The following is a 27,154-nucleotide window of genomic DNA, read 5'->3' on the forward strand; positions in this document are numbered from 1 at the left end:
ATCTGTATTTTTCTAAATATTAGCATGTCTGTATCACTGTGTGTTTGGATTTGGTCATACTATCTGAAATTGATATTTTATGGTTGAATATCTGCAAATTCTTATGGTTTGTCTGAATACATGTGTGGAGATCTGAAGAAATAACCATGAACCAGGTCTCCTCCAGGGAGTATGCATGGGGGCAGGAGTGGGGGCTTTGTGACTTTTATTTATTTATTTGAGAGAGAGAAAGGGTGTGTACACAGACACATGTGTGAACATGGAGGGGCAGAGTGAGAGGGAGAGAGAGAATCCCAAGCAGACTCCACACTGTCAGCACAGAGCCCAACAGGGGCTCGATCTCAGGAACCGCAAGATTGTGACCTTGGCCAAAATCAAGAGTCAGATGCTCAAACTATTGAGCCACTAAGGCACTCCATGTGACTCTTTATACCCCAACTTTCCTTTATTAAGATTTTATACTAACCATGTATTATTTTAATACTAAGTCTAATTAAGAAAACTTAGGAAGAGTCTAAAAGAAAATGCACAATTCAAATCTTCCAAAAAAAAAAAAAAAAAAAAGAGCAGTGAAGTCTAAACAACAGAATAGCACAAAAGCTGCCTTCTGAGGGGGCAATTCTGTGGTCATCAGAACAACAAATCCCATTATGAGGGGCTTCCTCTAGGGGCTCCAAATGGTTTTGATGCCAAGGCCCCTGTGCAGGGGTGTCATCTAGAAAAGGACAGGTTTCTAGGACCCCATGAGCAGTGCAGAGAAATGGACCAGGCTACCTGTAAAAGGTTTCTGAGCAGACTTTTTTCAAGCAAATAGGTTAGTAATGCATATATTAGCTCTTTGTTGAAAGCAAATAAAGGTTTTTCTCATTTATTTAAGCAAGTCCTACATTCCTTTTAAGTATGGGAGAATGGCAAAGGTGCAATTAAAAAATGGTTTCTCGTACTCTGACTTTTCATTTTCCAAACTGCTGTGCACCTTTACTCTCCCCCTCAGAGGCAAGGAACTAAGAGTCACGAAAAGTGTAAATTTAGAAATTGCAAATCTAGAAAATGCCAATCTAGAAATCTTGAAGCAAGAAAAATGAATGTGGATTTGTTCATGGACTAGAGAAAGGAACAGCAGAGGGGAGAAGAGAGAAATACATGTGCATGGATTTTTCCAATGACGCTGATTTGTGTCTGTACTACTTGCTCCAGCACTTAAATATCTTTTCCCCAACAGTCTTCATTATAAAGCTTTCTATATCAAGTCTCCTCTTGCGAGATGAAACCTCCTGGAGGGCAGGAATTGGGTTTTTCTGCCCGTCTAACTCAGGGGTTGGCAAAGCTGTTCTGTGAAGAACCAGAGAATAAATATTTTAGGCTTTGCAAGCCTCGAAGTCCCTGTGGCAACTGTGTAACTCTGCTAGTGTAAAGTAAGAGCAGCCACACAGATAATGCATAAACCAAAGGGTGTGGCTGTGTGCCAATAAAACTTTATTTATAAAAATAAACAGTACCAGATTTGGCCCATAGGCTGTGGTTTGCCAATCTCTGGTCTACAAGAAGTGATAAGGGTCTAAATCAGAGACCAGGGATGATTTTTTTGTTTTAGGGAAGAACGAGAGACATCGCTAATGTGGAATCATCAGCTTAGAAGTGACGCCCTCCCAGGGGCGCCTGGATGGCTCAGTCGGTTGAGTGTCTGATTTCAGCTCAGGTCATCATCTCATGGTTCATGGGGTTGAGCCCCACTTCAGGCTCTGTGCTGATAGCTTGGAGCCTGGGGCCTGCTTCGGATTCTGTGTCTCCCCCTCTCTGCCCCTCCCCTACTTGCTCTCTCTCTCAAAAATAAATAAACGTTAAAAAAAAATTAAAGAAAAAAAATGTGACACCCTCCCAGACACCATCTGTGACCGCCTTTGAGGCAGGGTTAGGTGCTCCTATGACCACCACAACGGGTGCTCTCCTCACCCTGCCCATGCTGCCCGGGACGGTCTGATTCTCAAATCCTAGGCTGCTATGAGCAGCACCTGAGTTAGCCTCCTTGGGGTTTACTAGAGGCTCTCCCAGAGCCCGACCCTGAACAGTTCCTTAGTAATGACCTCAAAACCAAAGGGACAAACAACAAATGATGAAGCAGGTGAAGGGGAAGGACAAGGCAGGAGAATGTGCTGCTCGATCCTGCGGGCACAGTTGGGGACACAGTAGTCACCCCCTGTCAGCCACTCTACTGCAGACCACTAGCCCTGGGCTAGGGCCAGGGATGGGTTCAGGGACAGGCAGGGTGGCAGCGAGAGATGTAGACCGGCCATCTCCAAGAAGAGAAGCCCCTGCCCTTTCCCCCACTAGATGTAAGCAGGGAAGACCACAGCATGAAGCCAACTCAGACAGAGTCCCTGCCTTGCCCTCAGACTTGTTATGCAAGACAGACATTTCCTCATGACCTGAGCCAGGTTAAGCCAGGGTGACTGTGACTTACAGCTGAGAGACCATTAACCAGCACAGAGTGTCTGAGAGTGGACATAAGGGGTGAGGGAAGCAAGGAGGGAGGTGTGGCCCAGAGAGGTTGGCTTTGGGGCCTGTGTGCTTTGTGGCATTGGCTGAGCCCAGGAGCGAGGAGACAAGAGAAGATGCCAAAGACAGAACCATAAAAGCAGCTTACATTTAAGAAGCTTGAGAAGAGGAGCCAGCAAAATAAAGAAGTCTAGTGGGGGTGAGGGGGGCAAATACACAGACACAAAAGGCAAGGCAGATGTTTCCAGAAAGAGGCAGTAATCCAAGATGCTGTGTGGAGTCAGAGGCAGCATAGAGGAAGAGGTTGGACAAACCCCGGTATAAACTCAAACTATACCTCTCATTCCAAGTGTGGCCTGGATACATCACAGAACCTCTCTGACCCTCCGTTGCTCTGACTGTAAAGCTAGGAGGATGCCACCTTCGGCTCAGGGTTGTTAAGAGGACCGCCTACGTGTCTCTCCTGTGACGCTCTGCACAGGGTGGGGTGTGCTGACCGCATTTAGCCCTAATTCTTCACCTCTCATGTACCCATGCCCTTTGTCACATGACTTTAGAGTGCTTCCCTTAAAGACAGAGCAGGGTTCCCCAAGCCATGGGACTTGCTTTGGAAAACAAAGTGAAAAGGAAGTGACAGCGTGCCAGCCTGGAGCCCAGGCCTCAAGAGAACTTGGAAGTTTCCATTCTCGGTCATGCCTCTACCACTGCTATGTGAACGTGCTTAAGCCAGCCTGCTGGAGCATGCGAGATACACGAGGCAGTGCCGGTGCCCTAGGCGTGCAGCTGAGGTCAAGGCAAATGGCTAGCTGACCTCAAGACACGGGAGGAACTCCAGTCAAAATCAGAAAAGTCACCAGCCAGCTTCCAGCTGGCCCCAGATTCAAAAGCAATAAACGCTTACTGTTGGGCCACCGAGGTTCTGTGGGTGTTTGTTATGCAGCATAACTGTGGCAACAGGTGACTGATACAACACTGCCCGACACAGAGCAGATCCTCAAAAAATGTTTACAACATACATGCAGGGAGGAAAAGGCCAGAAAATATCTTCTCTTAGTCTTCTGTCCTGGTAAGTTGAGTGTTATTTCCCTGGACTATTTCTCCATATTAAGGAAGGCCCAGAGGGTAAAAGAAGTTTATAAAAAAAAAATCTTTTTAGAAGTTTCTAGAAACACTAATTTTAAAGGACAATAAGTTTATTCACTTCTTACCTGTTGTAGTATGTTTATCTTTAGCTAACAAATGCAGATGGAAAATAAAGCAGAAAGAAAGCTCTTCTACAAAGAAGTCTCTGACTTGTTATCATTCCCTCCTCAAAATATACACAATGAAATTGAGACCAGGTAACACAGGTGACATGAAGTTCTCCATTTTTTATTTATTTTTTTTTTAATTTTTTTTTAACGTTTATTCATTTTTGAGACAGAGAGAGACAGCATGAACGGGGGAGGGTCAGAGAGAGGGAGACACAGAATCCGAAACAGGCTCCAGGCTCTGAGCTGTCAGCACAGAGCCCGACGCGGGGCTCGAACTCACGGACCGCGAGATCATGACCTGAGCCGAAGTCGGCCGCTTAACCGACTGAGCCACCCAGGCGCCCCCTCATTTTTTAAATTTCTCAGTTGACAGTGGGTTGAAGGCTGTTGGGTATTTGTCATATTATTCTTGGTCTTTTTTTTTTGTCATAAAACATGCATACTATCACATTTACCATTTTTTAAAGATTTATTTATTTTTGAGAGAGAGAGACAGAGAATGAGCAGTGGAGGGGCAGAAAGAGGGAGAGAGGGAGGGAGGGAGGGGGGGGAGAGAGAGAGAGAGAGAGAGAGAGGAGAGAGAGAGAGAGAGAGAGAGAGAATCCCAAGCAGATTCTGCACTGTCAGCCCAGAGCCCAATGTAGGGCTCGAACTCACGAACTATGAGATCATGACCCGAGCTGAAATTAAGAGTCAGATGCTGGGGCGCCTGGGTGGCTCAGTCAGTTAAGCGTCCGACTTCAGCTCAGGTCCTGATCTCACAGCCTGTGAGTTTGAGCCCCGCAGGCTCTGTGCTGACAGCTCCGAGCCTAGAGCCTGCTTTGGAGTCTGGTCTCCCTCTTTCTCTGCTCCTCCCCCATTCACACCTCTGTCTCTCTCTGTCTCTCAAAAGTAAACAAACATTTAAAAAAAAATAAAAAAACAGAGTCGGATGCTGAACCAACTGACTGAGCCACCCAGGCCCCCTCAACTTACCATTTTAACCACCATAAAATGCACAGTTCAGTGGCATTAAGCAAATTCACATTACTGTACATCCATCTACCCTTTCATGTTCCCAGGCTAAAACTCTGTATCCGTTAAACATGAAGCCCCCATGTCCCCCCACACACCCCATCCCCTGGTAACAGCACCTCTGCTTTCTGTCTCTATGACTATTCTATATGCCTCATATAAATAAAATCATATAATATTTGTCCTTTTATGACTGGCTTATTTCACTCAGCATAATGTTCTCAAGGTTCATTCATGTCGAAGCACATATAAGAATTTCTTTCTTTTGGGGCGGCTGGGTGGCTAAGTCAGCTGAGCAGCTGACTCTTGATTTCAATTGTGATCTCACAGTTCATGGGATTGAGCCCCACGTTGGGCTCCGTGCTGACAGCAGTCTTTCTTTTTAAGGCTGAATAATATTTCATTGTATGGAGACCACATTTTGTTTATCTATTCTTCTGCTGATGGATGCCTGGGTTGGTTCCACCATTTGCCTACTGTAAATAATGCTGCAATGAGCATGTGTATACAAATATCTGTTCATATCCCCCTTCTTGATTCATTATATATATTTTTTTTTAATTTTTAATTTTATTTATTTTGAGAAAGAGAGAGAAAGAGAGAGACAGAGTATGAGTGGGGGAGGGGCAGGGAGGGAGGGAGGGAGAGAGAGAGAGAGAGAGAGAGAGAGAGAGAGTCAGAGTCAGTCCAAAGCAGGCTCCAGGCTCTGAGCTGTCAGCACAGAGCTCAACACAGGGCTTGAACTCACAAACCGTGAGATCATGATCTGAGCCAAATTCGGACACTTAACCGAGTGAGCCACCCAGGTGCCCCCATTTTATATATCTTTATTAAAATCTTATTTTGAAACCTGAAACATGCTAAAAAAAAAAAAAAAACAAAACCTCATCACTTAGCTAGCAGTCTTCAGGCGTCATCTAACCAAGTTGAAGGGATGGGATTGGTACCTAGAGTTTGCAATTCAACCCAATTTACCATGAATGATGTAATCCCACACCCACTGAAATAAACATGGCGAGGATATGAAAAGCCTTTGGAGGAGACAGGATTCTGAAACATGCTGAGCTGAATGCAAAATGAGTACACATCTCACCACCCATTCAACCCAGCACAATCAAGCAGAGTAAAGAGACTGCACTGCCATGCGGTGGGCAAGAATGGGTGGTTTACCAACGGCAAAACACTGTTTTAACTTCACCACTCGATAAAATTGCCATAGGGCTTTCTCAGCAAAGAGCCAGAATTCTCTAAAGTTCTCCCAAAGCTTCTGACGGGTCATGTGGAAAGCTGATTCATCCAATAAATGTTTGTTGGCTGTAGGAGCTCAAATGAGCTGCAGAGAATATGCAGCATAGACCAGAATATTCCTTCCTAGTGACCCTGGAAAAGGTTTGAAAGAAAAGAATGGAATCCTTAAACTTTTTAAGATTCCAAAAGGCTTACTAGCCAAAATGAGCGTTCGCAGAGCAAAAAGCTTCGCAGGACTATCTATAAACAGCACCTTGAGCCTAATTTGAAGAACTAGTTATGTGCTAATGAAGACCCAGAAATTTGCCATCAAAAGGGTCAAAAGCTTTTAGAAAGGGTCCTCAGGTTAAAAAATACTGGATAGGGCACCTGGGTGGCTCAGTCAGTTAAGTGTTAGACTCTTGGTTTCAGCTCAGGTCATGATCTCATTGTTCATGAGTTTGAGCCCCACATCGGACTCTGTGCTGACAGTGTGGAGCCTGCTTGGGATTCTCTCTCTCCCTCTCTCTCTCCCCCTCCCCTGCTTGCACTCGCTTTCTCTCTCTCTCTCTGTCTCCCTCCCTCCCTCCCTCCCTCTCTCTCAAAATAAATAAACTTTAAAAAATACTGAAAACTTTTCAATCTTTCAACTTGTAGATAAAGAAATAGACATTTGGAAAGGTGAAATGAGGGGCGCCTGGCTGGCTCAGTCAATGGAACGTGAGACTCTTGATCTCGGGGTTGTGAGTTCAGGTCCCACTTTGGGTGTAGAGAATACTTAAAAATAAAATGTTTTTAAAAAGAAATGAACGGTGAAATGACCTTCCAGAAATGGCTATAGGCCAAGAGAGCTGAGAAACGCATGGATATCTCAGAAGTTCTCCAACCGGGGCCTCTGAATTATCCTGGGCAGAAGTATGAGAAAGAAAAAGAAACACGGCGGTCTTCCAGCTGCTACAAACTGACAGTCAAGTTCTAAGCCACTGAAAACAGACAGGATATTTGTCAACTATTATCAAGTCTTCTGGTTGCGCAGGCCCTGTCTGCCTCCGGCCATTCGCAAGCTAAGGGTTGAAAGAGAGGCCATTCAGGCTTGTGTGGTTTTGTTTGTTTGGTTTGCTTCAGCATAAAGCTGACACACAGCTCTAATAAATGATCACTTTCCATTTTCCACTTCAACTTGGGCTTTTGATAGAATGAGTTCATACATCAATATGAATGGATCGATACAGTTCAGAATTTATGAAGATGTGGAGGGAGGGAGAGATTTATCCTGCACCTCCTCCTTTCTTCCTTGCCACCTAGGTTTGGTCATTTTGCAATGTACTAACACACCCACTTGAGAGGATCGGTAGGGAGTAAAATTAAATCGCATCCTACGTAAACTTTTCTAGTAAAAGATTTACGGTTAAGCTGCAACACGGTTTCTATGGACCATCCTGGATTTCAACCATCCGTGTATTCCTGTCAAGCCTGTACAAATGTAAATAAAAGCTAATGACATACGTGTACATAGCCTAGAGACCTGGTCCGGGATGGAATGGAGCTTAGAATAAGTCATCACGGAGACAGGGATGGAAAAGGAGCCAGGGAGAGAAGGAAGGAAGAAAGCTCTTAAACGTGATTGCGGGGGTACCTGGGTAGCTCAGTCGGTTAAGTGTCCGACTCTTGATTTCGGCTCAGGTCGTGATCTCACTGATTTGTGGGATTGAGCCCCACATCAGGCTCTATGCTGAGCATGGAGCCTGCTTGGGATTCTCTCTCTCTCCCCACCTCTGCCCCTCTCCCCTGCTTGTTCTCTCTCTCTCTCAAAATAAATGATTAAACATTTATTTTTTTAATTTCTTTAAATTTCGTTTTTAATATTGATTTATTATTTTGAGAGAGAGACAGAGTGCAATCAGGGAAGGGGCAGAGTGGGAGACACAGAACCGGAAGCAGGCTCCAGGCCCTCAGCTGTCAGCACAGAGCTTGACGCGGCACTCGAACTCACGGACCGTGAGATTTTGGGGAGAGAGATAGAGACAGAGAGACAGAGTGCGAGCTGGGGAGAGGCAGAGAGAGAAGGAGACACAGAATCCAAACCGGGTTTCAGGCTCTGAGCTGTCAGCACAGAGCCCAACATGGAGCCTGAACCCATGAACTACAAGATCATGACCTGAGCCGAAGTCGGACGCTTAACCAACTGAGCCCCCCTGGCGCCCCATAAATAAATAAACATTTAACAAAAAACAAAACGGGGGGGCACGTGGGGGACTCAGTTGGTTAAGCGTCTGACTTCGGCTCAGGTCATGATCTCGTCGTCTGTGGGTTCGAGCCCCGTGTCGGGCTCTGTGCTGACAGCTCAGAGCCTGGAGTCTGCTTTGGATTTTGTGTCTTCCTCTCTCTCTCTGCCCCTCCCCTGCTCATGCTGTGTCTGTCTGTCTGTCTGTCTCTCTCTCAAAAAAGAAAATAAACATTAAAAAATTTTTTAATAAAATAAAAAATAAAACAAAACATGACTGAATTGCACACGAATTCCATAAAAAAAAAAAGTCAGAGCTATAGGGACAAGGTTTAAGAGGAAAGGTGATGTATTTTTTTAAGCATACAGCTATGCACAAAACAGATACCGAATTTGCATTCCTGGCTCTTTTTTGTTTGCCTGTCCCTGTCCACAGTGTTGTCAGACACATCAGTAACTTGCTTACTTTTTTCTTTGTATATAACTTTTTTTTGTTTGTATACATATGTCTTATCTTTTATCTCAATGATTTCATCAAAAGTAAATTACAAAGGAAGCTAACTTCTTCAAAAGAAACAAGCTACTCCCGATGATACTATCAAAGAGTTGTTTTAAAGCTTTTTAAAAGTCAAACATAAAACTGATGTCTTTTTTTTTTCTAAACAATGTGTTTTTTTTAAGATAACAATTAACTGCATGCTTGCGTTCATTTGTTTGCTTTAATCTGTCAAATAGCATGGCCTAGAAAAGGGTCAAAAAGAATACGGGGGAAACTCAATAACAAAACATTCTGGAAATCTGATTTTGCTTCGGAAGGAATGACGATACTGAAGAATCCATCCAGGCTGGCTGTGGGGAGAAGGGAAAGAAGCAAGAGAGAGTATGTATGTGAGGGCTGCGGCGGTGGGGGGAGAGGGGGGCGGGGCAGGGCCGGCTCCAGACTTCCAACATCTCTAGCAACCCAACTGGAGGTGGTTACAGAGAAATATGAAAACACAATACTAATCAGTGATAATTCGCAATAATGGGTTCCTGATGAACAAAATTAACATATAATCACATAATCTAACCACCTCCCTTGATTAATATCTTCATTTTCCCTCCCTTGCTCTGACGAGAGTGATGATGAGCAATCAAATCTCAGAGAGGATGAAGTGCAGAAAAGAAGGGAAAGCGAAGTCTGGTCTGTGTATTCCAACAAAAAAGGGAAGAGCAGACATACTGTTGTATGTAAAATAAACTCGACTCTACACTTTATTTAGAAAACCTTGCGGAAGGGTGACAAACCAAATACAGATTAAAATGATGACAGAAACTAGAGCTTCCCTTACCCTGGAAATATTCCCTCGCTCTCAGCTCATGTTATACTAGGAAACAGGAAAAATGGAGGAGCTGTCTCTCAAACACAGTTACCCTCATAACTTAATTCTACTTTCAGTCTAGTTCGAATCTCCTCCTTCAGAAACCTTTTTTGCTTTCTCACTCTACTAATGGCCCATTATGAGGCTGAGAGCTAGATTCAGTACTTACTCTCATGATCCACTTTCTAAAACGGACCCTTAAGAAGTCTTCCCTCTCCCTCAGCACTCAGTAACGAAGGCAATTGCTCTGAATCACCGACTTTCAACAGCTTTTCCTTAAATATATAACTAAATATAAAGCTTCTTCTCCCTCGGGTAGTTTTCTTTTCAATAACTCACTCCTCAAAAGGGTTAGGGTGTGTGAGTACAAGCATATACTTCCATCCGATAAAGTGGGCTCCAAAATGAATATAATAAGGCCTCTTTCTTCAAGGAGCTTATAATCTAGTAAAAAAAAATCCAAGTATAAACATGGATACTCACACACACACACACACACACACACACACACGCGCACACACACAAGCACACAAGTGTATTAACAGAATAGAATGCAGCTATAAGGGTCCAAAAATCATCATTTAAGATGCGCCATTCCCTAAGGCTTTCTGGACACTATCACTCATCACTGCTTATATTTTGCTGAGATGAAGGCAGTAAGAGACCTTCCAGGGTTGCCTTTCTGCGGCATCCCGTAAGTCATTTTCACTTCTGCCCCCTTCAGTTTCCTTATATTTACAACACACCTATAATGACAACTGCCCCCTCCCCACCTTCATGGGCTTAGTGTAAGATGGGAGTGAGTCTTTCGGTCCTTGTCTACGTATACAAACCGGAAAGCTCTATCCAAGCTAAGGAATTTTGGTTTCTATCAAATGTATTTGTTAAATAAAATACAACATTTTGTAATTTCCATTCATCTGCCTTCTGAAAGCGAGGGACCGATAAATACTATCAGTTCCCTCAATATTACAGGGGAACATTTTTCAATTAACAAGAGTGTTCCACAAAGAGCTATTATAAATATTCAAAAGTTAAATTCTTCTGTGGATCAGTGATAAGAAAAAAAAATACAAGGGGAAAAAGATTCTATTTGCAAAAGCCAACAATAACCCCAATCTCTGTAGGAATGACATAAGGAGTAAGCAAGACTGCACAAATAAAACATTAACTGACACTTGACTAAACAGAGTGATGTCCTATTGTCACTGGGTCACTAGAATTAGCTGTCTAAAATTCAGAAGGGATATACATTTTAATTCGGTGATACAGTTGCAAGAACCGGCCCACCAGGATATCTGCAGAAGAGGAGGGGGGCACGGGGGAGAAGAGGCTTTCATTTATACACTATCATACATAAAGACATTTCATATGACACGATACAAGACTGTTAAACAAAAAAAGTTGCAAGAATGTCAGTTCTTTCTAAATCGATGTGCAATGTTAATGTAATTCAAATCCTAATGGAGTTTTTAACAACTGGGTAACATAATTTTAAAACAAACGAGAATAGCTAAAATAGCTTTGAAAATGACGTGATAACAGGAAGGACAAAAGCCATATCATATACTAAAATGTCCTATAAAGCCACGATAGTTAACTACATTGGTACAAGAATGGTAAGACTAATTAATGGGACAGAAGTGAAAGTCCAGGAAAAATGCCTCATATATAATAACATATGATAAATGAGACATCACAGTTCACGGGGGAATGGGTGGATTATTCAATAAATGGTCCTGGAAAAGTGGCTATTTCAAAATAAAAATCAGTTTGCATGCTAACCACATACTATACATCAAAATACCACAGAGATTAAAAATCAGAAGTAAAAAATGAAGCCAGTATAAAGAAGAAAAATTAGGTGAGAATTTACTCACAGAAATCATGAAAGAAATCAACACTCTCATCCCCGTAAAAAAGTACCATTTCTGTACATCAAAACCAGTTGTAAAAAAAGTGAAAAGCCAACAAACTGGGAAGCACAATTTGCCAGAAATGACCAAGGAATAATACGCTAATCAGTAAGAAAAACAGAAAGACCTCGATGTGAGAGCAAAGAATACAAACAAATGACAGAAGGGAAAAAATGCTCAAGAACTCTGTTAATCAAAGAAATTCAAGCTTGAAACCCTAACAAGCACTCTTCCCACTCCTAGTGGTGATGTAAATTGGTGTGACCCTTCAAGAAATCAATTTCATAATAATGGCTTAAAGTCCCGTAAAATACATACACGCTTTTGTCCAGTAATTCCACATCTAAGAATCTTTCATAAAGAAATCATCAGGGCTGCGGAAAAGATTTATGAGCAAAAATAGCCAATGCAGAGTTACAATGGCAAGAAAAATTGGAACCCTAAATGGATTCTTTCCTTTCCAGGAAAGGCTCTCTCTATGAAGCACAGAATTCAGAATATAAGAGGTTTGCCTTTTGATTTACAGGGAATCTCATTTTTTTTTCCCAAGAAATGAACAATAGAATGCCACAGTCAGTTCTCTACCCTTCTCAAATCGATTATCTAATATTTAGGTCATCCCAGCAAAACAGTGTCTTTTTGATCCCTCACACTCACTATCTCCTAGGCAACTGATTGAATGAAGAAAAATAGAAAGCGTCACTGAGAAACATATAATTTTTAAACACTTGAATAAACGGAATGACACATCTTGTCCATCGGCTGGGAGGGGGTAGTGGTAGGGGATGTAAAAGGGAAAGATTCAAACAGACAGACAGACAGGCACAGCCAGACATTGCATTTTAACACCACTGTGTGGTAATCGTCAAAAAAAACCCCACCCCAGCTTTATTGAGATACAATTTACATGCCATACAAATTCACCCATTTTAACTGATTAAATAAATGGTTTTTCTATAGTCAGAGAGTCGTGCTACCATCACAACAGCCTAATTTTAGAACATCTCCATCACCCCAAACAGTAACTTCTTGTCCATCAGCAGTCACTTTCCATTCTCACACCCAGCTCTGGGCAAACACTAACCTATTTTCCATGTCCAGGGACTTGTCTCTTCTGGACACTTCACATAAATGGAATCACAAAATATGTGACCTTTAGTGTCTGGCTTCTTCAGTTTAGCATCGGGTCTTCAAGGCCCATCCATGCTCTGGCATGTATCGGTACTTATTTCCTTTTATTGCCAAATAACAGTCCACTATTTGTTCATCTTTTCAGCTGATGGACACTTGGGTTGTTTCCATTTCAAGGCCATTATGAGTCACGCTGCTATGAACATTAGTGCACACGTTTGTACGTAGCCATAGGTTTTCATTTCTCTTGGGTATAGAATGCTGGGTCACGTGGTAACTCCACACTCAACAGTTTGAGGAAAGGCCAGACCGTTTTCCAAATGAGCTACACCATTTTACATTCCCACCAGGAATGCATAAGTTGTTCACAGGATTCCTTCACAAGCTCTTTAATTTCTCTAAGATTGGCAGTGATGTCCCCCTTTTTTTTTTAATTTTTTTTTAACATTTATTTATTTTTGAGACGAAGAGAGAGCATGAACAGGGGAGGGTCAGAGAAAGAGGGAGACACAGAATCTGAAACAGGCTCCAGGCTCTGAGCTGTCAGCACAGAGCCCGACGCGGGGCTTGAACCCGCGGACCGCGAGATCATGACCTGAGCCGAAGTTGGACGCTTAACCGACTGAGCCACCCAGGCGCCCCAGTGATGTCCCCTTTTTAATTCCTCCTTTGGTATTTGAAATCTGCTCTCCTTTCTACATTTATCAATTTGTTGACTACTTCAAGGAACCAATTTTTGATTTTAGTAATTTTCTGTATTATCTTCCTAGTCTCTATTTCACTTACTTCTAATCATTATTTTTTTCCTTCTTTCTGCTTGCTTCAAGTTTACTTTGCTGTTCCTTTTCTAGTTTCTTTTAATATTTTTTTAATTAAGTAAACTCTATGCCCAATGTGGCGCTGGAACTCATAACCCTGAGACCAAGAGTCACATGTTCCACCAACTGAGCCAGCCTGGTGCCTCTCTTTTCCTAGTTTCTTAAGGTAGAAAGTAAATTATTGACAATCCCACTTCTGGGCAGATATCCAAAGTTAATGAAATCACTTTCTCAAAGAGATATCTGCACCCCCATGTTCGGTGCAGCATTACTCACAATAGCCAATATATGGAAACAACCTAAGCATCCATCAATGGATGAATGGATAAAGGAAATGTCCCTCTCCCTCTCTCTCTCTCTCTCTCTCTCTCTCTCTCTCTCTCACACACACACACACACACACACACACTGGAAATACGTTTTAGCCATAAAAAAAGGGAAATCCTGCCATTTGTGACATGAATGAACCCTTGAGGGCATTATGCTAAGTAAAATATGTTAGAGAAAGACAAATTTTATAGGTTCTCACAGCAACAACTAAAAAAAAAGGTAATTATGGGAGGTGAGGAACATGTTAATTAGCCTTAGTGTGGTAATCATTTTGCAATATATACAGGTATCAAATCATCACGCTCTACAACTTAAATCTACACAATATTATAATATCAATGATATCTCAGTGAAGCTGGGGGGAAAAAGGAAGGTTGGGGTATTGATTTGAAATCTGTTTTCTTTTTGATCATAGACATTTGCAGCTGTAATTTTACTCTAAGCGTTGCTTTAGCTGCACGCAGGCAATTTTTGGTGATTGTGTTTTCATTTTCATTCATTTCTAAATATTTCAAAATTTCCATTGGGGATTCTTCTTTGACCCACTGGTTATTTGGGAGTATGCTGCTTAATTTCCATATATTTGTGAATTTCCCAAATTTCCTTCAGTTGTTGACTTCTAATTTAATTCCACTGTGGTTGGAGAACATACTCTGCATGATTTTAATTCTTTGAAATTTACCGAGCCTTCTTTTATGGCCTACCATATGGTCTACCCCGGAGAATGCTCCACGTGCATCTGATCACTGATTGCTTCATGGAAACAACACTTCACTATGAGCGTCCATAAATCTGTAGTTTCTTCCCAACATCCTGGGGTCTTCCCAGCAGTTTACCACTCTTAGTAACAACTACTACTACATTCAGTAGTATTTCACTTTCTCACACCCTCTGCCCCAAGCTTTATTCTCTTTCCCCGTTTTTATCCTGACAGTTTCCCTGAGGGAATTAACAAGCCTAGTCTCCTTATTTTACAGATGGGAAAATAGAGTATGAGACTTGCCTCAAGTCCCATGGAAACTCTGGGGGTGCAACAGAAGTGGGGGCTGGTGTCTGCCAACAGCCATTCTTCCTGCAACAAGGCCCTACTACCACTGAGCTTATTCAGGTCTCCAGAAAACTACAAACAGAACAAGCGGTTCAGTCCTCCTCCAAAGTGCTTCCTTGAGGGCACGTGCACGCGCACACGCACATGCACATCCACACATAGGAAGTTCTCTTTCCTTTCCTGGTGGGGGACAATGACAGTGGTCCACCTGGCACTGCAGCCGGGCCCACTGTCCGCCTGACCATGGGTTACGGAGGCGGGCCAGGTAATGCCCTCATTGTTCGGGGCACAACAGTCCCGGGGCCTCACAAGCACAAAAAGCCATGAATCCAAAGACTAAATTGAAGCTGCAGGTGGCATCAGGGGAACCAGGCCGTGACTAGAGATCAATAGGTGTAATTAGAAGAAACTGAGGAAGCTACAGAAGAAAAGGCTCCTTTACCAGGGCTTTCTACAAGTGAAGGCACTTGTTGTCCCAATACAATACCTCTAATTAATTACCTTTAATTAATCTACCAGCTCTCTACCCGGAACAACCTCTCTTTGGAAGAGAGAATCCCATGTGGGCCTTAGCAAAGTCCAGTCCCCCAGATCAGAGGGGTGTCCTCTCAGGTCCCCTGGGCAGAGGTTCCACATCCTCCTTCCTGGCATGTCAACAGGAGAGTCCCTGCATCAGGCTGAAGGCTGGGACACTATCAGGGACCTCAGCCACCTCAGGAATTCTAGATTCCAGAGCTCTTAATGGCAGGCTAAGCGGATTTGCCTCACAGCCCCACAAGTGGGCTCATTATCTGAACTCGAAATGGCAGCCTCTTTCGCTAATAAGAGGAGAGAGTGGGGCGCCTGGGTGGCGCAGTCGGTTAAGCGTCCGACTTCAGCCAGGTCACGATCTCGCGGTCCGTGAGTTCGAGCCCCGCGTCGGGCTCTGGGCTGATGGCTCAGAGCCTGGAGCCTGTTTCCGATTCTGTGTCTCCCTCTCTCTCTGCCCCTCCCCCGTTCATGCTCTGTCTCTCTCTGTCCCAAAAAATAAATAAACGTTTAAAAAAAAAAAAAAAAAAAAAAAGAGGAGAGAGTGAACGAAGCTCTTCTTTATGCCTCATCAGGGTTTTCATGTTGTCAAGGAGAGCTAAGATTCCCCGTCTTTCAATTGAAGCGGGTAGAGAAGGCAATGGGACTCTTCTGACTGTGTAGGACTACGGTTTCATCTTCGTTATAGAATCTGCCCCTGGAATACCAGTTCCATCCTGACCCAAGTTCCAGGTAGAGCCAGCCCTGCGTCCCCTGGGTCAGCCCCCTCAGTCCACTTTTCCTGCCAAAGCCCAGCCCAGGCACTCTTCGACACAGGAACCCAAGAAACGATCAAAAGAAAAAAATCCCTTTCAGCTTGTCACTTGAAAACGTACCGAAAGGACTGGCTTTCAAGCTTTAGATTCAAGGAACGTTCTCCCAGCATCGCCCAACTTATGTTTTCACGGCTGGGGGCTTCAGAGGCTTCGTCAGTGTTTTTCACAGGGCCAGCATGGCCATCGCCACTCACTTTAACATTCCCTGTGCAAGGTCGAATCTGAAGATGATCTCAGAGATGCTGAGAGAGGTCCTTGTCCTACATTTTCAAGTCCTGCACATCCTAAAGCAGAGTCCTAACTAGTATTCAGTAAAATGTGCTTTGATGATCAAAGATCAGCAGGTTTCCTTACCACAGGGCATCGGAGAGCCTGCAATATGCTAACAGGCCTGTCAGTCTCTAAGAGGGTGTTAGTGCACGCCGATGTGGCCCAAATGTACTTGTCTAGAGAGCCAATTTTCTCTCCCTTTTCGTCTCCTTATCTCTGTCTCTCCATTCCCCTTTTGCGCAGTATTTTGCAGGGCCATAATTCGGTGCAACACACATTGGGAAATGCTGGCCTGGTGTCATTCTGAGCATGCCACACATGTTACGTGGTCTCCTCTCTAGTAGGTGACAACATACAATAGTCCCCCTTTTAGAACATGCCATATACAGACACGCTTGGGCGCACCAAGGTCCAACTCAGAACTGGTGAAAATGAGCACTGTGTGCAATGTGGTTGCCCAGCGCTATCCTCGGGGCTGGGTGTGTTGTCCAGCATTCTGTACCAAGTGACCTTTAAACTCCTCTGCATGAGAAAAGTGCTGTCATCCCCAGTTATATGGACTCTCTGCTTTTATTTTTTTTATTTTTTTAATGTTTATTTATTTTTGAGAGAGAGAGAGAGAGAGTGTGTGTGTGTGTTGAGTGGGGGAAGGGGCGGAGAGAGAGGGAGACACAGAATCCGAAGCAGGCTCCAGGCTCTGAGCTGTCAGCACAGAGCCTGACGTAGGGCTCGAACTCACGGACTGTGAGATCATGACCTGAGCCAAAGTCGGACGCTCAACCGACTGAGCCACCCAGGCACCCCTCTCTGCTTTTAAAAAGTACCTAGGGCTTCAGGGCAGTAATATAAAAATCAAAGTAAGAAGTCAGATTTACAAGTGGGTTATGCATGATGCAGTGTTTGAAATTCCAAATGCTTTTTCTCATAGAAACAAAGTCATAAGTGGGGATTAAGTTCTCAGACTAACCCACAATGTAGCTAAAACACATCTGCAATGTCATCAACTAACAAAACACAAGATAATGAAAAAAGAAACATTTATATTTATCAAGAATACTTATGCTCCGTGGTATACCCAGAGGGGAGCAGGGCAGGGTGGGAGTAAGGGTGGGTGGCCCACGCCCAGGCGAGAAGGGGCTTCCTGTAGAGAACTGACAAATGATAATGAAGCCAACAAAGTCAGTTGGCTTTTTATTTAGCCGCCTGCTGACAACTGAAAACAACATCAGTCATAAAATATTGCTCCTTTGAGGAAAACTGGGCTCAACGAGAAGTAAAGAAGTAGTTAGGGGTACGTAGAGCTACTAAGGAGGAGACTCTGGCTTACCTACAGGGATTTTAGTGTACTTCTTTATACTGTGTTCAAATTACTATCTACACCTAGAGTCATGACTACAGGAGTCCTTTTTTTTTTTTTTTTAAATGCTTATCAACAACGATCCTGGTCAGCGGGGGTGTAACAGATGGGACAAGGATGGAGAAACGGATTCTATGAGTTCAATGAACAAAAATTAGAAGAGAAAAGAAATTACAAGGGAACAAAGAGAAGCTATGGGTCTAAGATGGAAAAGCATGAATTGAGAACACTAAGTCAGAGGACCCACAGGCATTTCCTACCAGGAGAAAGAGGTGGGCAGAAGAAGGCGTTTCCTAGGATAGCCACCAGGTGGAGCCACTACCACAAACCACTACTTGGCTCCTCCTCTGGTTGGACTTGGGTGGAAACCCAGCAGGAGTGCTGTAGAAGTCTAAATAATTATTCCATGGGACACTAATTCCTCTAGTGTTAACATCTTGGAACCAGGACACAGAGATTGAAAAGAGATAAATATAATACAAGAAAACTTCTTAAAACCAAGTTTGACAATGACCCACACATAAAAATGTATGGAAATATATGATGGCAACACCCACCCAAAATGGCATTTTCCACCCATTTCACCACCATCTCTCGGTCCAAGAGGCAGTAATACTCCGATAAGAAAGTGAACTGGGGCAACATGCTTTAACAGCAACTACTGGTCCCACAGAGCCAATAACACAGACTCCCAGTAGAACCTGTCAGTAATGCAGCCAGGGATCAATTACTTTACAAGATCTCTTTATGGCCCTTTTACTATCAAACTTACAAGAATGAAGGCCCCCTGGGAAAAAAGATGATAAATGCACATACAGATACATTTACACAGATGCACGTATGTATTATTGATGTACGAATTCTATCCATCCAGGTTCACTGCCAGATGGCCAGCTTTATTTTCATCTCCCCACGGGAAAGTCCAGTCAGGTGATAGCCAAGAGCTTCCACATACAACAATAATGCCTTCTCTTACTTCTTACTCTTCCATCTGTCCATGAAAGGCAGCAATTTAGGTAAAGTCAGCAGGTGATTTGGAGAGTTGGAGAAAATCTGACCCAACATGCTGCGTTTTCAGATTCCTAGCTAACCGGGATAATTCACATTTGTTGCTTCAAAAGGAAATTTGAAAGGAAAAACGTCTTATTTCTATAAACAAATTCCCAGGACTCGCATCTACCTTGAACAACAAAGCACTGGAAAACCAAAGGAGTTGACATTTCCTTTATTAAAGACACGCTTTCTCCATCCTTTGTTTACAGTTTCATTTCAAACAAAGAGCCCACAGCCTATCAAGAGAACCAGGCCACCGCCTCCGAGCCAACAGAGTTCCACGGCAGCAGGTGCATGTTCATGCACACACACACACTCACATCCTAACAGGCCAACAGATACCTCGAGAACGTTATTCCAAGTAGCCAAAGAAATGCCAAAGAAGTGAGAGCTCAAAACACATTTCCCCTTTAGTAGAGACAAGGGACGGAGGTCACTATGGACAGATATGTTTAGGGACTTGAATGACCAGGGCTGAAACTGGGAGGGGAAAAGAAAGATAAACATTAGGCACACTCTGGCTACAGCCAGCAGACCACAATGGAGAACCCTTCCGTGCGGCAAACACGGGGCCCGTGTTATGCCGAGGGGCATGTATGTATCGCCCATCCACACACAAAATGAATTCTGAAGAATTTCCGCATTAACTTTTAAAACAACAGTGTGTCACCAGAGGCAGAGCAGCTGTTGGTCCCTCTGTTAAGGAAAACTTTTGAATTAAACCTGTCTGAAGGACTAAATACACGACAAATGAGCCCACAGAGTCATGTTCTACAATCCAAGTCATATCCACACAGCAATTCCCACAACAACCCTCCCGACCAGCTCAACTTGAATCTCATGTTGGAGCATCAGTGCTAAACCTGTTACAAATAACATCTTTTAAGACCATCAGATCTTTTGGCATTAATCCTTGGAAGGGGCAGTAAAATGCAAATGCACAACAAACCTTAAATAAAGATGGTAAAAGCAGTTTATCTTTCAGAAGGCAGATGCCAAAGGAGCAGAGCGACTTAAAAAGGTGATTATAAAAGACATTTTATATCAGGACAGCATAACAATAATAATAATAATAACAATAATAATAGCAAAGAATAAGTGTGCAAAATACAATAGAGACTTACCAAACACTGAATTCATGATAAACTGGAAATAGAAACAAGGACACATAAAGCCAACCAGAAACCCACGGAGTGGCTTCACATTCAGAATGACAGAAGTAAATAAGAGACATACCCCCAACTTGCCATATAAAAGATTTAAGAAATGCACACCACTTTCTTAACATTTCCCAAGTGATACAATAGACTGAACGTGCTTGCAGGCAGGACTGGCTGGGGTTTTTCTGGTCTTCCGATCTGCCCCAGCACCAAGCACAGGGCCAGGCGCACAGTATACAGGCGCTATTGAACTCTCATTAGCATCCATGTCAAAGTGGGGAGGGAGCAACACCCAGAATCCCGGGCAGCAGGAAGGGTCTGGGAGGGGCGGCTTCCCCATGAGGTCTGCTGATGATGCAAAAGTGAGACACTAGGTCCCTGAAATACAAGCTGGTCCTTACGAAGGCCAGGGCAGTATTGATCACAGCCTGGACACTTAACCTATCCCATGAATAAAGTGGGTTGGGAAACCCTTCTAAGGATGAAACCAACTGATTTTTTTTATTTCATTTTAATTCAAGTAGAAATGGACCAAGTCCTCTGTACTCATGTTCAAGTATGTATTGAATGTATTTGCTGTTAACTATTAAGATGTCCATTTTGTTCAGTTTTGCTTTTAAACTCAAGGATAGAATGCTTTTCATACATTTCTCCATACATCAATATTCCAATTTAGGAGGGCTCATCAGCCTTCCAAATGGGCTTAATGAGAGAAGAAACAAAAGAGTAAATCATTCTCAGAAGGAAACAACCTTTTTGTGTCTGGTTCATGAGAATGTCATTTGGCTCCAAAAAAATTTTCAGATTCTCAGGCTATAACTTGTCAACATTCTGGAGTCTGGGATAACTTCAGGATACACAACAGCCATGCTGCAAGTGTAAATGAAAACTGACTTCTTGCTCCCTGGGAAAAGCTTGTTTTAAAGGAAAAGCTCCTTCACTAGGACTCGGGTGAAGCCCAGAGAAGTGGCCAGGAGTGGGAGCAGACACAAATGCCCTAATTCCTGGAATGTATAGCTGACTGCTGTCAAGCCATCTGCAGGAAATGTTCTCTCTCTCTCTCTCTCTCTCTCTCTCTCTCTCTCTCTGTGTGTGTGTCTTTCTCAATTTCAGTCACATCTTTTTCTCAAATGAAAAGCACATGGAGTCATTCCAGTACCTCCCTAAATCACCTCTGCAGAAATGTGCAAAGGTTAAAGCTGAAAACTGAAACTAATTGGTCCCCAAACTGTTTCCATGGTCTGGCCCTTTCTCAAGGCAATTACTAGCTTTGTTCAAACCTAGGGTATCTCTTGACCTTATACAGGGGCCTAGGGAGGGTAAACTCATCCCACTCCGTGAGGTTCTACAATCCACTCCCCACTGCCACAAGGTGAGGCATGTCCCAAACCGCTGGCCACAACTGGGCAAACTTCTCCAGTGACATCTACCTCAAGTTCAGGACCCAACGAAATAGCTCAATTTCAAACTCATAACAGAAATAGATTTTGATCTTTCTTTATTAAAAGAAAAAGAACTTGTGTTAACTGTATTAAATTCTCACAGGGTCCAAGGCTGAATCACAAGGAGGACTCATATACTCTCAGAAGGATCCTATGTTAATGAAACAAAGCAGCCTGTTACTAAACTCTGAAAGCAACTTCCCTCCGTAACAACAGCAAATGATAAAAACATCCAGAGATTTCTAGGGACAAAGCTTGGTAGAAACAAAGAGAAGGAGAAGACTTGGGTCATTTACAATAAGTCACAAAACTTGAAAAATCAGTCGGACGGAAGTGTTTACAAGTAACTAGAATCATCCCACAGATTTAGCCTCTGATCCTTGTTCTAAGGGGGGAAAAAAAAGTGGTTTTTCATTGATTTGGGATGGGGAAAAAATGTAGCTTTTGAGCTCAGCACAATGAACTATTTATCTGGCCTGACAAGGCCAATCAATCCACCCTGCTGTTTATTATAAGGAGTAGTAGGATACTGTTAGTATTGACGGGTGGGGGCAGGGCCAAACACGGCACTGGCCTCGGGTACACAATGCTTCTCTTCAACTGGGAATTTATGTTTGGCCCAGGTGACCCGGGGGTCAGTGTGAAGCCTGGGACAGAATGAAGATGGTGTTTTGTGCATTTCGTATTTACAGAATGCCTCCATGTGCCCAAGTCTCAGATCCACTGGCAGATTCCTTATATAAAATACCCCAGCGTAAAAGGTTGGTCGTAATCCGGCTGCAGGCCTAAGGTGGAGACTTGAGAAAAAAACATCAGTCGGTAGACCACCCTTTTAATGCCTTTTGCGGGATCATGAAGAATTCCGCAGAGGACCTCAGAGGCCAGATTTTTAGATGTAAAAAGGCAATTATCTGAAAAGTTTTATTCTTTCTTTGATTTCAAGTTCTCAGGTAATTTTTACCAAACTCATCTGGATAATTACCTTAATTCTTTAACTTAATTAATTCCTTAGCTTGTTAAGTTAATTAATTACCTTAATTCTCTTATTCACTTTACGAAAGCAGGGCCGGCAGGAGAAGCCCGCCCGTCCTTGGCTCACGGACCCAGGGAGCGTGAGGAGGAACAGGAACGGCTCAGACCAGCGAGCGAGCTGTGGGAATGGAGAAAGACACACGGACTTCTGGCTCTCCGAAACTGACGAGGGCAGGCCTCAAGAGTTCTGGAACTTACGTGCAAGAATGCAGGAGGGGCTTTGGGGGATGGCTGCAGTTTTACAGCAAAAGTACGCTTAATTCTTAAAATGGGAAATCCCCTGCACTGGTACGATGGGCTTTAAAAAAAAAAAAAAAAAAAAAAAAGAAAAAAAAAAAAGAAAGGGGCGCCTGGGTGGCGCAGTCGGTTAAGCGTCCGACTTCAGCCAGGTCACGATCTCACGGTCCGTGAGTTCGAGCCCCGCGTCGGGCTCTGGGCTGATGGCTCAGAGCCTGGAGCCTGTTTCCGACTCTGTGTCTCCCTCTCTCTCTGCCCCTCCCCCGTTCATGCTCTGTCTCTCTCTGTCCCAAAAATAAATAAACGTTGAAAAAAAAAAATTTTAAAAAAAAATAAAAAAAAAAAAGAAAGAAAACAAGAAAAGAAAGAAAATCCTATAGCTGCTAACCAGCGTGGGCCTGCAGCCAATGCTTCATCTGAATAATTCAAAAAAGCAAATGTAACCCAGGGCAGCTGGAGGGGGTAGAGGAAGAAGCAGGAAGGAAGAGAGACACAAAGCTAATGTCTCAAGCACTATGATCAATGGGCAGTTTATTGGACAAATTCTTATGCTGTCTAAATTTTATGAAAGATTAGCTGTTCTTCCCTGTGGTTATGTAAACTTGCCTTCTTTTTTCTTTTTAATGGAACTCTTGGCTAATACATTTCCTGCTCCTGCTTCCGACCAGCTATTTCTCTTTAAGGAAGTAATAAGCCCGTGAAAAGCCTGCAGCTAAAGGCTACCCTACCGTGGGCACGCTCAGTGTGAGCCCCGCTGGATGCACAGAGAGGGATGGGTCAGGAAAAACCGAGGAAATCTTGTGCGACCACAGTAGAAGTGAGTCGAGTCCTCCCTGCAATCTTATATTCTCTCTCCTATCATTTCAAACAACAGTGTCACAAGGGAGGGATGTGGGAGAAAACAAAACCCCAAGGAGCTAATACCTGAAAACCTGCCTTGAGGTCTCAAAACAGGGAAACAAAATGGTTAACGTTCCCTTGGTTGGATGGATGTACAGGCTATATCTTTGCATGTACTGCCTGCGAAACCAGGAGAGACACAGTCTATGTTTGGGAGCCCAGCAGGTAGAGAGAAAGACCCTGATAAAGCCTGCCCTTAAATTAAAAAGAGAACATGGCCAGACACTCACAGCTCAGCCTGCACCATAGCATTCTCTAAAGTCACCTTTCATCCATAAAAATAGATATGAGAGCGAAAGCTAAAGTCATAGGAAAATCATCATTTACGGATTTAGTCTACTTTCTCATTATAAAAAAAATTCTGTTAGTTCCCTTTATTATAGTTACATCATTACTCGCTCTGTGTGTGTGTCCAAATTTATACAAAAAAACAAAAGGGCAAATGCCATTCAATGTTTCAGCAATTCCAAATTTGACACAGTTCACCCAGAAGTTTCCAGTTTGGGGTTGTGTGTGGGGAGGGGGCTTGTTCTTTGTTTCCATACCTCTCTTATTGGTTCTTAGAATTGTTTCGGAAGACAGCAAAACATTTCCACCGGATACTTCGTGCATGGGTTTTTCTGGAGCTTTGCTGGAGAGAGGGTCTTTCTTCATCTCTTTCTTTATTTCCTGTGAAGATAAAAGGAAAATAAGATAGTTTTTTGAAATTTGAAAATGGCTCTTTGATTATTTTAAGCTTCAGCTTTCTGGAAATGAACTATGATGACCTCAACTCAATATAACATGAGCCTTGAAGAATACCATTTCCTCTATTGCTGTAGCTCGTTTTCCTTACATTTATTACCGAAGCACCTACTCCGACAAAGGAAAACAATGTCCAGTATGGTGACATGACCTTATGTGACTATGGCCATTCCAAGTGACCACAAAGAGAGTGAGTGATACTAAAGGCCACTACTCAGCTCTAAGCGACAGCCTGTCCTAGTTTTTGAACAATGACAAGCTTTAGGCAAGCTAAAAGCCTTCTGGTTTCTATCCTTCCCAACAAGGGTTTAGAGAAATATATTCCAAATCACCATTGTCTGACAATTATGCTAAACCCAAAAGAAGATGATTTAAGTTCATTTACAGTCAGCAAGTTCCTCTGGCTTTCCTTAACTCTTGACAAAGAAAAATGTAAGATGACAAACAGAAATAAAGACTATCAGTCCAGGCCAGGGGTCAGCAAACTACAGCCCACCACATGGTTTTGTAAGGAAAGTTTCATTACAGCACAACCACCTACATCCATTGAGGTATTTTCTAGGGCTACTAGAAAATGATGGCAGAGCGGAGTATTTGGAATGGACATCAAAGCCTAAAATACTTGGCCCTTTAGGGAAAAGTTTGCTCTCGGGGGTCTCTTATCCAAGATCCATTAAGATACAGAATTTAAAAACCTGATGGCTGATAGAATTATTTCAAATTAGTCTAATAATTTACATCATTATTTTTGAAAGCATCAATACCTTGAAATGATAGTAACTCACAAACTGCAAGTCTGGAGTGGAGGGTTTCTGGGCTTGTCTGAGCCCATGATCACGCTGACTTGAGCAAAAGTGAAAGCTATGGGGCTAGACACAGAGTGTGGCTGAGTGGCAGGAAGGGCTCAAGGATGAGACATGTGTTCTTTAGGAAGAACATGGGGCAAGAAATGTGGATGGGCTCCTTCTATGGAATGAACATGAAGACGGTAAATTAGGTAGGGGGCTGAGATTCAGCCTGGGTAGAGGGCAGAGGCACAAAGAAAGAAAAAAAGCTTGTTAAAACACAGCCACTGCCGGCAGCTTCCTACACACCTGAGTGTTAGTTACCATATCCAATTCCCCAGTTGCTGGCTCAGTTCACAGCAGCCTCACCCTCCCTCCCCTCACCAGGGCCCCACCGGAAACCAGTAACTGCAGCTGTCGCTTTGGTGGGTTGAGAGTTTCAGCCGGTGTTCTAGGCCAAGCCAGCACAAAGCTGTGTGCACGCGTGTGTACATACACGGACTCCCACCTCGGTAGTCGCACCACCTGCTAGAACAGCAGTTGCAGGGGGTTTCTACAGCCTCACAGGCAGACGGCATCAGGGGACAATCTACAAACACTGCCTATGTGAGCCACATGAGGGGTGGCTTTCTTAGGGATGGCTGCCAGGCTGCTATGGCTTGAGAAGTAAAAAAAACAAGCCACCATGGGGCTCATTCCCCTGAGGTTGTTTCTTTGGGGTAGAACAGCTGCTCAAACTTCACCATCCACTGCAGTGTGGACAGGACTGTGCACACACAAATTTCCCACCTGGACACCACAGAACATGGTGATACAACATCCGGTGTTACCAAGTACTAATTCAGAAAACTTCAGTGTGTCGTGGGCAACATGTCAAGCATTTGCTTGGCACTAACTGCTAAAGACATGCAGATGGGGAAGGGTGAGGGAGGTGCAAATGTTTGAGAGACTGGAGTGGTCACTAGAGCTTTAGAAGCTATGACTGTTTTGTTTGTTTTAAAGTAATCTCCACACCCAACGTGGGGCTCAAACTCACACCCCCAAGATCAAGAGTCGCATTCTACAGTCACTGAGCCAGCCAGGCACCCCTAGAAGCTGTGATTATAAGAATGCTCAAACCCAAGGCTTCAGAGCAGCACCCCATGAGGACGTAAGGACTGACCTGATCAAGCAGGTGCTTAAGGGCTAAGACAACAGCACTAGGAGAGAGGTTGGTTCATAAATCCCAGATTCCACTGCCCCCCCAATGACTGTTTAAATTTGCCACACAGAGAAGCCTAACAATGCCCACATTTCTTAAGTTCCCTCTTAGATTGAAGCAGGGAGGAGACAAAACTTAAAATATGGCCTGTATCTTTCCAGAGAAACCAGACACATGGGTATGGCATTGCATCCTGTAGGCTCCACCTGCACAACATCTAAGTACACCAAGCTCAATGCAGCCCCCCCCCCACAAACGCAACATCTTCCCCCTGACCTGCCCCTTTTCTGGAACAGAAGGGAGCTATCTTGCTTGACAGCCCACATCTACCCACTTACCCAGGCTAAAAAACTCAGTGTTAACCCTCCTACCTAACCAGTCACCCAGTTGGGCTCTATCTACTTCCTCAACCTCTCAGTTTCTCTCTATTCCTCCTATACTGCCTTAAAACCACGGATACCAGGCAAAGAACTTACAGAGACATTTCTTCCAAAAGACACACATATGGCTAGAATTTGTTAAAAAGGAAAATAAGTATTGATGAGGATGTGGAGGAACGGGAACCACTGTATATTGCTGGTGGAAATATAAAATGGTGCAACCACAGTGGAAAACAATATGGTAGTTCCTCAAAGTTAAACAAAGAACCACCATGTGACCAAGCAATTCCACCCCTAGGTACACACCCTAAAGTACTGCCATCAGGGACTCAAAGAGATAGTTGTAGGCCAACATTTACTGCAGCATTATTCACAATAGCCAAAAGGTGGAAATAACCTAAATGTCCATCAACAGATGAAAGGAAAAACAAG

At 43.5% G+C, this 27,154-nt stretch overlaps 1 protein-coding gene across 4 annotated transcripts in view; it reads right to left on the reverse strand.

Moving 5' to 3' along the window:
- The window catches only part of SH3KBP1 (SH3 domain containing kinase binding protein 1), a 334,711-nt gene that overhangs the window by 175,634 nt on the left and 131,923 nt on the right, over positions 1-27,154 (reverse strand). For all 4 annotated transcript variants that reach the window (XM_030304713.1, XM_030304716.1, XM_030304714.1 and 1 more), the window contains one exon: positions 24,158-24,281. In XM_030304713.1, coding sequence (XP_030160573.1) covers positions 24,158-24,281 — 124 coding nt within the window. The remainder of the gene's footprint in view (positions 1-24,157; positions 24,282-27,154) is intronic.

The sequence above is a fragment of the Lynx canadensis genome, chromosome X (genome assembly GCF_007474595.2).
Source record: "Lynx canadensis isolate LIC74 chromosome X, mLynCan4.pri.v2, whole genome shotgun sequence".
Lineage (NCBI taxonomy): Eukaryota > Metazoa > Chordata > Mammalia > Carnivora > Felidae > Lynx > Lynx canadensis.